This window comes from Ascochyta rabiei, chromosome 9 (assembly GCF_004011695.2).
Source record: "Ascochyta rabiei chromosome 9, complete sequence".
NCBI lineage: Eukaryota > Fungi > Ascomycota > Dothideomycetes > Pleosporales > Didymellaceae > Ascochyta > Ascochyta rabiei.
Window position 1 is genome coordinate 1,371,459 of NC_082413.1, and position 12,395 is coordinate 1,383,853.

The 12,395-nt window shown below is 53.2% G+C and overlaps 4 protein-coding genes across 5 annotated transcripts, besides 3 other annotated features; 2 read left to right on the forward strand and 2 right to left on the reverse strand.

The window, feature by feature from the left end:
* Positions 1-622: 622 nt before the first annotated feature.
* Positions 623-2,152, forward strand: EKO05_0005965 (uncharacterized protein; the record flags this gene model as incomplete). Its single annotated transcript, XM_038945885.2, has 1 exon — positions 623-2,152. The coding sequence occupies one exon, from the start codon at positions 623-625 to the stop codon at positions 2,150-2,152; it is 1,530 nt and encodes a 509-aa protein (XP_038798975.2).
* Positions 1,702-1,747: a tandem repeat.
* Positions 2,151-2,169: a tandem repeat.
* Positions 2,170-2,447: 278 nt separating this feature from the next.
* Positions 2,448-2,479: a tandem repeat.
* Positions 2,480-3,107: 628 nt separating this feature from the next.
* Positions 3,108-5,627, reverse strand: EKO05_0005966 (uncharacterized protein; the record flags this gene model as incomplete). Its single annotated transcript, XM_059636706.1, has 1 exon — positions 3,108-5,627. One exon carries the CDS (start codon positions 5,625-5,627, stop codon positions 3,108-3,110), a length of 2,520 nt encoding a protein of 839 aa, XP_059492689.1.
* A 2,902-nt stretch (positions 5,628-8,529) lies between these two features.
* Positions 8,530-9,192, forward strand: EKO05_0005967 (uncharacterized protein; the record flags this gene model as incomplete). Of its 2 annotated transcripts, XM_059636708.1 has the most annotated exons (4): positions 8,530-8,628; positions 8,683-8,942; positions 8,998-9,056; positions 9,128-9,192. In XM_059636708.1, the coding sequence occupies 4 exons, from the start codon at positions 8,530-8,532 to the stop codon at positions 9,190-9,192; spliced, it is 483 nt and encodes a 160-aa protein (XP_059492691.1). The 2 variants fall into 2 exon arrangements, with proteins under 2 accessions (XP_059492691.1, XP_059492690.1); XM_059636707.1 differs by having other exon boundaries at positions 8,998-9,192.
* Positions 9,193-10,271: 1,079 nt separating this feature from the next.
* EKO05_0005968 (RNA polymerase II transcription factor B subunit 1) lies at positions 10,272-12,278 on the reverse strand (the record flags this gene model as incomplete). The annotated part of the gene is made up of 2 exons (XM_038939709.1): positions 10,272-12,088; positions 12,146-12,278. The coding sequence occupies 2 exons, from the start codon at positions 12,276-12,278 to the stop codon at positions 10,272-10,274; spliced, it is 1,950 nt and encodes a 649-aa protein (XP_038798978.1).
* Between the last annotated feature and the right edge of the window lie 117 nt (positions 12,279-12,395).

Consider the following 12,395-nt stretch of genomic DNA (forward strand, 5'->3'; position numbering starts at 1 on the left):
TGGGGTTGCAGCGTGAAGGACGTGACACTACCGAAGGTGCACAGCATCGCGGGCTGAGACAGCAATATTTACTACAGGCTGAACTTTGAGGCGGTGAAGCTTGGGTAGTACAGCACGCATTGACAGCGTGTCTTGGGCACGAGGTGAGTAGATCCTCAGTTTGTCCCCTTCGATGTTTGGAGTACCTTGTGCGAAAGTGGTGGGTGAAGCAAGGACAAAGGCGTAGCGTGGCGTAGCGTATAGCTGTGAGCCTCGGCCGTGGCCAGAGCTTATCGATAAGGAACGCGCGCTAGTCCTTCGCCACGGCGACGATGACGTGAACATCCGTTTATTTTGTATGTATGTGTCTTACAGTCTTTCAACTGCTGCGCTGGGTATCGTGTCCTGTATGGCTGCATCTCTGACATCAACATCTTACAACTGCGCACGCTGTCTGCGCGCAAACCGACCGCGGAATTGTCTCGCTGCTGTTCGGCTAGCTACGAGTGGCAGCAGGAGGCGACTCGCAGACGCAGCAACACAACGACGAGATGATGCAGACAAGCACGAGCAGAGAGATGAACCGCAGACGGCAGTGAAGGACGAGGAAGAGGAGGGAGCATTTACTCGGCGCATGCGATCAATGAGCGAGGATGCCCTCGAAAGTGGTGGACATGGCGCGCGTAGGGCTGTAGAAGAAGCCGGCTTCAGCGCACAACTCAAGGCACAGCTCGAGCAACGCATCGCCGCTGCATCTCTCCAGCCGCTCGATGCCAACCTCCCAGCCTCGGCGTCCCGCCATACACGCGACCTGGCGACAACCGAGGCATGGACTGGCGCCGAGAGCATTCACGATGTCTCGCTACGAATGCTCAACGATGCACACAAGCCGCTGCGAATGGGCCCGAGAGCAACATCTAGTCCGGCAGTCCAGATGCCGCAGAGCATCGACACAGGCCGCAGGCGTAGCAAAGCCGGGCAGGGCCTACGGTTGGCCAACGCACGCGACCGCACAAACATGTACGCCTCTGTGCGGTCCGACGCCCATCTCGACGAAACTGAACGCGAGAAGCGTCTACAAGGGCTCAAGGAACGTTTTGAACCGCATGGGCGTATCATCGTACCAGGCTCGATACAAGGCTTGGCTTCTCTGGCAGACAGGCGCATTGAGGATGCCATCGCACGAAACCAGTTCAAAAACATCCCCCGCGGCAAAGGCATGCACGTCGAACGGGACCACAATGCCAGCAGTCCCTTCATCGACACAACCGAGTACTTCTTGAACAAGATCATTCAGAAGCAAGAAATCGTTCCGCCGTGGATCGAGAAGCAGCAGGAACTCACCAGCGCAGCTTCAAGGTTCAGAGGTAGACTGAGGGCAGACTGGAAGCGACACGCTGCAAGAGAGATTGCGAGTGCCGGTGGTTCGCTGCAGGACCAGGTGCGGAGGGCTGAGGCGTACGCGCGAGCCGAGCTGATCGTGAATCCGTCCAAAGTCAAGAAAGAGACTCTAACCACCGTGGACAAGGATGGACAATTGTCACAAATCTCACTATCAGGCGAGCTCAAACGCTCCTCGTCAGACGCCTCAGATACGACCCTCGTCTCTGAGATCACCGCAGAGAAAACACCTCTTGATGCCGGTACCGACATCGCTCCTAGCCCAACAACAACACAAACCGTCGAGGTGCCTCTTGCTGTTCCATCAACATCCGTTGAAGTCGCATCCGCATTCGCATCTGAAGACCCTACCGCAAGCCCATCCGCAAGACCACCGCCACCAACACCAGCAGTCGTCTTCCGCGACCCCGTCTGGCTTGCAAACGAAACCTCGTACCTGACCGCCGCCATAGCTGATCTCAACTCCAAAGCGCGCTCCTACAACCTGCAAGCCCCAGAACTCGCACGAAAACCCTACTTCAATCTCGATCGCGAGGTGGCAGCCTGCTACTCAGATGTCGCGCCCCTGCTAGCCGAAGCGATCGTGGATCGGGCGCGCAAGCCCGTGAAGAAGACAGAGAGCTTCGGCCAGAGCCTCAGCGAGCGCGGCATCATGGGCACGCTAGGTGGCGCTCCTGTGCGTGTCCGCGACGAACGCACCACGAAACAGTACGGTTTCAAGCAGTTCTGGAACGACTTGTTTGCGCCCAAGCCAAAGGATCCGTGGGCCTGAGAGAGAGAGAGAGAGAGCGGGTGCGTATAACGTACATCACCCGCTCTCGAGAATCCAGACTGCCAACCAGCAGCTTGACCTTTCTAGACTGACACTGCACTTCTCAACTCCACACGTGCTGTTTTGCTGTCCAAAACAAAACCTCGTATCTCGTGTCCCTCGTCACGAGGCGCGCCTCTACCCTTGCCTCGGTCTACCATCTGCGCCCGCCTCTCAAAGCGGTCTTATCGGCTCCAGATCAGGAACGAGACGTCGCAAATGAGGCCGACATGGCACCGCAAGGAAATGTTAGAGTAGTACAGTACAGTACAGTACAGCACAGTGCAGGTTTTGGTCCGTGGACTGCAGCAACCCCAGCCCACAGTGGAGGCGGTTACCTCGCTATTGGTTTCGATCCTGTAGCTAGAATCAGGCGCGATCGAGATAGACACGGAAGATGCAGGCTTGGCGTAAGCTTTGTCGTGGTCGGTCGTACGTCGTGTAATAAGCATGGTGTAGGAGGCAGTTTGACATGTACAATAGCCCGTAAGTAAATTTAAGTAAAACTCTACAGTGTACTATTGAATGCACAGTATTTTTCACCCGAGCTTGCTGGTCGTGCGAACCCGTCCTGTTTTCTGCGAAAGCCGAATCGACAGAGGATTTTTTTTTTTTTTTTAGCTTCGTATGTTCGTTTGAACTTAACTGTATGCTTATTTATGATGCTATATGCCTATCAAGGAGTACCAATACATCCTGTCGAGATGAGGGTCAGCAAAGAGGCAAAGTGCCTGGCGTTGGCGTCACTGACCTGATATCCAAAAGAAGCATCGGGTTTGCATCAGCATCTGCGATTGCAAAAGTTGTGGACGATCGTCGGTACTGATCGACACACTGCATGCCATGTGTGGGACCCAGACAGGATTTTATCAGATGCTGCGTGAGCATCTCGGCGCAGTATCCGACAACGGGGACCTCAATCCATCTTCTTCCTCGCCATCCCAGTCTTCGATGCTCCCCGAGCGGTGCTGCCTATCGCACTGTCTCGTCTCGTCGCCCTCTTTGCGTCTCCACCCTGACTGCGCCCCCCGCTGCCCACGATCCTTGCATTGGGCAATATTTGCTCGGCATCCTTCGCGTGCTGACCTGCGTTTAACTTGCTGCTCTTAGAAACTAGTTCTCTTGCAAAACATGCACCCGTGGCAGTGGCATGTGTCGGTTTCCCTGCACCGTCGTACGGTTGGCAAAAACAAACCCTCAATGCGTGCGCAGCAACAGGGCCAAGAACATCCTCTCTGGACCTACCTTTTCGCGGTCCTGTCTTGCTGGTGGGGTTCACATGAGAATTTCTAGCGTACGTGTTATAGTTGCAAACATGTCGCCTCTGCAAATTCTTGTTCTTGGGTAGCGAAGGGGCGAAAGAATGAGTTGCCGCCAGTGCGACGAATCGTGCCTTGTAGAAATTTATTTCCGCTTTCAGGTCATGCAAGGTCATTTTGATCGAGCGATGGATTTTGTCCTTTCCGTGTGGGTAGAAGATACCGCTCCGCGGAGTGAGGCTGTTCTCGCGCACGACACCATCACAGCCTTTGACTGGTCCTTTCGGAGTGATAGTCGACTTGCAAGATGTGATTTGGGATTTTTCGGGGCGATGGTGTCCGTGATGGTGCTGAAGATGTGGCGGCAGTGGGGTCCTGTGAATGGGAGAGGTGGTCATGGGTACCAAAATTGGTCGAATAGGTAAGCTCCCGGCACTCGTACATTGCTCGTTATAGTAAGGCGTGGTGATATTCGGTGAGCTTCCATGCTCCGACAGGCTGGTGCTTCGAGGTGAGCCGCTTTCCGGATAAATGAGGTTTCCAGATGGCGAATAGAAAGAAATACCTGGCGTATTGTAGACCGGTTGCACAATCCCGGATGCGGCAGCTATAGGTAGTAGAGAAGTCAGTGCGGACGATGTGATTGAGCGATATGGAGTGTGGGCTTGGATGTAAGCTTTAATAGACTCAGGTGACTCCGAAAAGGATGCTTGCCGTTCAAGCTCTGCCATCTGTGGTGTGAACCAAACAGGCGTTGGCGGCGACTGTGAGCGGCGAGCTAGATTGTTGAAGTCATGTTGCAGGTCAAGATCAACACCCAATACGGTGCCAGAGTACGAGGTCGACATCGTGCTACAGAAGCTAGCATTCTGGTTCGCAAACACCTCTCTTGCGCTACTCACTTCTTTCAGTGAAGATGGATTTTTGTCATACACAGGAACACCATTGACCGCGTGTCGAGCTGAGGTGTCCAACATGTCATGATGGGATATCGCGGCCTGATTCGTATCATCCTCTCGCGCCACATCGCGTGTTCCTGTACGTGCAGCAAATGTCGAGAAGGGCTGCTCATGCGAGCTTCTTGTGGCTCGCCAGGGTAACGCAAGGGGCATAGATCCAAACACCGTAGTTGCATCGGTCAAAGCAGAGCGAGGATGTGGCAAAGACGAGTACGTGCAAGCTGAGTGCTCGCCACGATTTCTATTTTGATCTCTCGAGACCGACACGACTGCCGTAGTTTGAGATACGCGTGTCGAGATGCTACGATTTTCGTTCTGTTGATGGTAGGATTCAGAACCTTGGCCTTCCTGATCAAGTTGTAGGCTACTCCCGCCAGTAGACGGCGAGCTCTCCCGATGCTCTACGATAGGCAAATGTGTCATTGAGGATGATCGAGACCGGGTTCTTGAAACGCCTCGAACGGTTTGTAAAACGCCACGAACTAACCCTTTTACGCCTCGGATGTCGTGATCGGACGGCTCGGCCTCGGATGGAGATGGGGACTGTTGCAGCTCAAAGCGGTGCGATGTTGAAGGTGTGGCGGTGCGGCTTGTTTCATCAGCTGCTCCATGTTCCCCATCGAGCCTTGCGTGCGGCACAGCCACCGTGCAAGTATCATATTCTCGGGTCAAATCCTCCTGGATGTCATGCAGAGCTTTTTCGTCTAAACTGCGCGATCTTCGCCTTGAGCCTCGGCTGGGCGACGTATCCTCCGCGGCTTTGAGCGATGGGAAGCGGCCAACGCTAAGCAGTGATCCATGCGAGTTCAGCGTGGAATACGAGCCCTGCTCGATGATTGTAGCAAGTGGGGCTCCATTCGAGCGGTTCGCAAGACGTACGGCGAGCTTGTATGCAGTGGTGTGACCTCTGGCTTGCCTTTGGGCATCATCGGCCGATGCATTGTAGGCAGCCGCTCCTGAATGGCATGGGTAGCCATTACCGTCTGACTTCAAGTTTTCTTGGTCACCGAGCAGTGGTTCGTTCGTGTTGAGATATGTCTTGTAGAATGTAAAAGGATCAGGAGAAGCTGCAGCCCCCCTCTCGACTTGGCTGAAACTGCGTGCCCGATTCTCCGATGCAGCATTGGTCTGGCACTGTAGAATGCTGGGTGTAAAAGAGAGGGATGGATGATCGTCGTACGCCAATAGGTCGGAGGCGCGAAGCTGCGAGGTTTTCATCGTGTTCGTCTCGAGCTCCCTTAGAGGGCCGTTCGAAGTGTAAAACGATGAGACGATGAGGAAGCGCAGGAAGAGTTGCCTAGACCCGCCATTCCCAGAACATCGCACAGGTAGTTGCGGGCAGTACAACACTTCACCAACAGCAAGAGCTGTGTAGAAAAAACACAAGCACCTGCTAGCACGCAATTGCCTGTTTGAACTTACCTAGCATTCGTCTCCGGTAAAGTTCGTCATTGTAACGCTCTGATAATCCCGCATTGGCGACAAAGGAAGGTACTAGTCGTCAAAGTGACGAGCTGCCAGTGGGCATGTTCCTGTCTTCGGTTGAGCGTGATTTCGGTGAGTCCTCCACACAACTGCTACCGAGTCCGTGTTTGTTCTAATCTGGTTACACCTAGTCTTGGAGTCTCAGCCATCTGAATTTTGTGACTGTATACGTAGATGCTAGTGCTATTCCCTCGTGGCATATTTGTCCTAGCGAACAGCCAATGGCGACTTACAGGTATGAACAATCGGACGTTCAATTCTATTCAGGTGATGGGAGCAACAAACTCTGTGTTAGGCTTGGTGAGCCCTTGTCAAGCTGGAACTTCGCTTTTTGTTGCCCAGACTAGCTGCAGCTGCAGACGGCTGACCATATGGGGTAAACGAAGCCGCGCATCGATAAGTGTCGCGGTATTCACTGTGAATTACGTGCAATACGGAAAAATCGCAACGACTGTGGCACGTTGTGGCAGAGGTTGTTCTTTGGCTTTTATTGGCTCTCTCCACATTGCCCGTTCGTGCACCCTCATTTTTATAGTTTGTCTTGCGATGGGTAGTACAAACAGGAGAGCAATAAGCTCTCCACGTGGAACAGGGTTGTGACCAGAGCAGGCACCACAGTCGTACGTCGTGCAGTACGAAGGGAGTGTAGTGGGCTTGCAGACATGCTCATACCTTCTGGTAGTTGCACGCACCTTGGTGAGCTGAGCCGGATAAATACAAATGCTGCTGTAGCTCGATTCGTACTGGTCTTCTGGTAGGTGGGAGCGTCACCGTTGCTTTTTCTATTAGCTGTTCAAAGCGTCGCCCGGCCGTGGCATCCCATCGCACACGTGTGGTGCACACATGGATCAATGGCAGTTGAGGTACAGGCAGCAGCGTGCAGTGCCTCACTTGGACCAAGGATCGTCCTGCTGAGAGAACAATTTAACCGGTAGTCGTAGATAGTAAGCCTCATTGGCCGAATGTTTCACATGCGCGTTTAGCGACTCAGATGTCGAGATCGTGTTCGGCACAGATTTGGAGGCGGGAACGCAACGGCAAGGATTGTCGAGCTGCACAACACGATGTGCAAGGGTGAAATTTTCGGTTGCTCGATCACCAATCGACGCCAGGTCAAGCCTGCATCACAATCGCTGTGTCCGCCGATCATGCCCACTCAACCCGAGACCCTCCCTCGAAGAACGCCCTTGCACAGCTGGACCCGAGCACGTCTGTACACATGGTGATGCCGCGGAATCTTCGATGCGTTTTTCTAGAAGTGATGCACGCAAGGCGCCCTGTGCGGGCTGACAGACATCTTGCACCATGCAAGAGCAAGACTGGCGCAGTTTTGAGCCCAAGGGTTGCTGGCTGGAAACAAGCTTCCAGATGGGGAAGCTGATGTGTGCAGAAGCGGCCGACAAGATTTGGAACAATTATCCTCGATCTTTCTGGCGTTTGCAAATCCCAACCCACGGCGTTGGTTCTCATGTCGATCTTACCCATGCATGCGGACGATGCTCCAGTAGAAGACTTGACATGCTTGCCAACATGTTGGAGGATGACTTCCATGAAGGTGTAGGCTACCGCCACTCAAGGCCTCTCAGAACCACGCCCATGCGCTGATGGGCTGTATACCGTCCTTCGCCAAATATGGCCTGATGCTCACGCAAGATTGTGGGGTGATGTACGCTAGACGTGCCAAACGGTGCCGTCTAAGATGCTCCGTACCTGTGCAGTCTTGCGTTCCGAGCTGGGGTAGACATCTGGTTGGTGCTGAAGATAAGGAAAGAACGCCCCAAGACATGAGTTCGACGGGACCTGAGACCTCAGACCTGCAACGAGCGCCAGGTTCCCTGACTACCCGGTCGTACATCCCGCTAGTGGCTTGCAAGAGCAACGATTCCAAAGTGATCGCAATGGCGCGCTGCCATTCTGCGATCAGCCGCCTCTACGCAGTGACTAGCGCTCATGTCCGCAATCCCGGTTGTCGTTCAGCAGTCATAATTTGGCGATATTCGGTTTCCAACCACGATTCATGTCGGGCTTGCGTTTATTGAGAAAGGAAAGGTAAAGTCCGTGGTTGTGAATGATCGGCGGTCAGGGTTGAGGGACGCCGCAGCTGTTGTGCGAGAAACGACCCTTGCAATATGACTTAGTGATTGTGAATACCAGCCAGACAAGGCTGCTGCATGGCAGCTTGTGCGAACAACATCGTGGCCCAGTAGATCCACGTCCGGAGTCGGAAGAGCCGAGGCCCTGAAGCTTACTGTAAAGCGAGATGCGTTGACCAGTGCGAGCCGCAAAGAGCAGACGATACAAGAGGATGGCTTCTGGATCCAAACACGTAAGGTTCATCTTTACCCAGCTGGATCAAAGTGTGGGCCTCCAGTACGTCCCGCCACTACGTCCTGCAGGCGCCTGCAACTAGCGCCTCAGCGTCCCACAGCGGTGGTAAGGTGATGGCAGGTTTCGCTATCACATGACACAGAGCGTAGGCCAGGTATTCTCGCAAGCCCTCGTGGATCTCGAGTTTGACTATAAGTTGCAGAGAAAGGCAACATGCCCTTGAGCTGAATTTCCTGGGTGTCGCGTCGACCTTTTTCGGTTTTGTCCTTTCTTAGACTCACATCTCCTTCATAACATTGTGTTGACCATGAGCTCAATCGCTCTTGGCCCGCTGCCACAGAGTGCTGATAAACAGCTCCTCTTCTCTCGACTCGGTTTGAACGAACAGGTCCATAAGATGCTTCTTGTAAACGGTCCTGTCGAGCTTGGAAGATACCACGCTGACATAGTGATTGTGCAGGGAGAAGCTCAGGCCGCGAGGGACAGATTGAGTAGGAACCAGATCAATCTGACAGACCAGTCCAGAGCGGATCCTTTGGTAACAGCACCTTACAAGTGGGACGAAATTTCGGAAACGGCAAAACACTACGAGATTTTGACCGTCGTGAACAATGCCGGTCCACAGACCAGACCGTACTATGGAATGGGCCGTCATACGACAAATGTCAGTGAAGAGAGCTGGGTCGCAAGATGGTACTTGTGGCACAGCTTTCGATACCGGTTCGTGAACAATGAACCCTTTGGTGGAAGAAGATGTACTGATCTTCTGATCCAGGGATAATCGAGACCATAGACCTCGCACAGGAGCCAGCAGCGGCAATCAGGCATACGGCGGCAAGTACCTTCCTGGGGAATTGGAGACATCCTGACTAGCACTGCCAAGATATTTGACTGATATCTGACAGGAAATTCGACGTCTTGTGGGACCATGGGCGGCTACTATGATCCGGTGTATGGGCGTTATCGCTGAATGGTGATTGTGGCTTCCGCACTTGCGTCAGTCATGCTCTTGTGTACAATTGGAGTTGCGCTATCGATGACACCTCTTTCTGTAGATGTACAGGTGGCCACACGATCGACAACCACATATATAGGGCAATGTAGATGTGTATGCCCAGGTTCGTTAGCAAGAGTCCGTTTCCTTGGATGTAATTTGTCAATCGGTCATGTCTTATCTTCCGGCATTAAGGCTTGGTCTTCTCAGAGACGCATACCTTTCGTATCCGTCTTAGTTTCGATTGTTTCCTTCCGTCGCTCTCTTTGTTGCCATGTGTCCCTCGTGTCCCCCCTCCGTAGATGATAATCTCCGTCTGTCGTCCTGTCCAGCAGTACTATGACGACACTCTTTCTGACATCTCTTCCCATCTCGACTCGGTCAGTTTATGCTTCAGCTGCTGCATGGTGTCAGGGCGAGTAAAAGTTCAAGGGGAGCACAACGATGGAAACAGAGATGTTGCGAGGTTAGGATGTGTTGAGCGATGAGGAAAGTGGGGCATCATTGAGCTAGAGCCACACTAGGATGGAAGTGAAGGAAGGAACGTTTCATGTTCGGAGGAAATACAGGTAGCAACTGGGCTCCATATAGGATGACATGCAGTCCAAAGAGCGTGACGTCGAGGTATTACGTGCACGCACGGTCGGGGTTGTGTGCTTACGTGTTGTTTGCGCAGCTTCGTTATGAGCTGTCATCTCGTCTGAGAGTCAGGCGACATTCATCCTAAGACGTCGATCAGTGCAAGGGTCGCGCATGATCGATAAGGCTTCGTTACGGGAAACGGTAGCATGTCCACATTGAGCTGGTTTGCCTGCCTGTACATGAGGAGAGAAAAGTGACAGATACATCTCACAGAATGAGAACTCGCGCCGTCCGCCAATTGACCGCAGTGAAGCTACAACCTATACGAGAATTGCATCATGGTAGCGCTCATCTCTAGTAGGGCTTGGGTAGAACTGTATGCTAGAGGTGATCTACAATGGTTGTAATTTCAGAACGCCGTCGCTATGCAGAAACAGAAACAGTTCCGCCCTTCAAGCCAGAGCAGGCCGGCCTTACAAGCCGTTCGCAGGAGCAACCTGACCCAGTTGCTCATTGAGGGCCGCCTGGTATTGACTTCGTGCGGCATCAATGGCTCTTTTTAGCGGCTGCACCACCTGAGCAATTGCATTCGCCCCGCCTTTGACAGCCTCGGGATCGAACCTCCTTTTTCTTCCGGTCCGTTGTGTATATAACTCGTTTTCTCTTTGCGCCTTTTCGATGCGGGCTGTCCGTTCGGCTTCCGCAGCGTTTGCAACAGCATTGATGCGGTCTAGCGATCTGTCCAGAGTCTCGATGAGCTTTGCAACTTCGTTGGCGCGCTCAGGATCGCCAGAGTGATATACATTCCAGAAGTAATGTAAGAATTCCACTGTGGTGTTATGTGTCATGGTAAGGTTGTCGAGGATAGTATCCGTGATACCCAACTTCGCTGCTTGCTCGCTATTCATAACGCCCTTTGCGGAGGGGTGTTCATCCTCATGTAGATGTCGCTTCCTTATGGCCGCAATGATTTGTGAGGTCGCTGCTGTTCGCGACGATCTACTACCGACCTTTGGCTTTTTCGGCGCGCTATTCTCGTCTTCGCTGTCACTGTCGTCGTTTATTGCGATCTTCGAATATAAGTCGGTCCCGAGTGTCCTGCTATTTGTATTGATCCTCGCGAAGTCTTGCTGCAGCGTCGAAAGCACTTCCGTTGGTGTTCGCTTTGTGTATGCTGCAGCACTGGTCGAGGACTGTACGCTCTGCCCAGCAGAGAAGAAGCGGCTTTGGTCCTGAACTTTGAGCACAACTCGGTTATCGTCGGACGCACGTTGTAGGTCTCTCAGTTGCAGCTCCTTGTATGTGTCTTCATCTTGCCCGGCAGGAGCATGGCGGTTGTCAGCCAAAGGTACCTCCTTCATCAACTTCTCACTCATACGATTTAGGACTCGCAGAATCGGCGCCTTTTCATTGCTTGAGGGCACCATAGTCCAGTCTTGGCGGTTACCTTTTTGTTGACTGTGATTTTGCTCGTTCCCTTCGACATTGATAAACAACGGTATACTGCCAACAAGCCATTGTTGAGCATTATCGGCGTTCTCATCAAATTTCAGGTATTTGTCGAGCCTGGTGTCTGTGACGTAGTCTTCAGGAATACGCTCACCCTTCAACTTCTTGAAGAGCCGACTATGGAAGAATCGCTCCCAGAACTCGCCCTCACTCAAAGGCGGCACCGTTTCGTTGTATGCCGTCTTCACAATGGGGTGCTGGCGAAACACGACCTCGATCTGCTCCTTAGTCAAGTTCAACATGAGCGTGCCGTTGACGTTCTTGGATTTGATCACCGAGAGCACGTTGTACGATCCTGTAATCTGGGTCTTCTCAGCGGCGTGGGACCTTAGCAAGTTTAGACGGGTCGACCAGAACTGGTTGGAGAACTGGCCCATTGTGACAGACGCCGGCTTCTCCTGCAGGGCACGGTCGAAACGCTGGCGCAAAGCCGGACTCGAGTTCAGAAGCGACATCTGGAGTTCGAGATCGACCAGCAATTTTGCATCAGCATACAAATCGTCGTCTTGCTGTGCATTGGCGGCAACTGTTTGCGCCATGGTGATGGCGCCTGATGCACCGCCGCCATCCCCGCCAGAAGCTGCTGATGGCGTGACCTCTGGAGTCTCGTGTACCTTTGCAGCTTCAATGCCCTTCTGCAGCAGGCCTCTGATCATCTGCTGATCATCGCGGGCGGCTGCTGAGGTAAATGTGAAGGTGTGGTTTCCAGCTTGTGACGACGAGTCGACGACTACGATTTTGATGGAGGCTTTCGAGGCGGTGGCGGGCGTCTGCTGAAGGTCTAGTAACTGTCAGCGACCGAGCAGTCTCTCTTCTTTGAATGATGACGCGAACGCACTCCCGATGTCTGCTATAGCTATCGCCAGCGGCGGAAGCACTCCGCCAACAGCCTCCCACGACACAGTCTTACCGTCGGGCGATACGGAGAGTGTGCCATCCTTCTTCTTGTACAGGGCGGCAGCGACGGACATGCTGGGGGAGGAGGCTTGGTGCGGCGATCGCTGACGCGCCCGCGGGAGTGCTTGATGAGGACGCGCTAAGCGTTAGGTGATGATCACGAAAGCACGTTACAGCGCCTTGGATCTGTG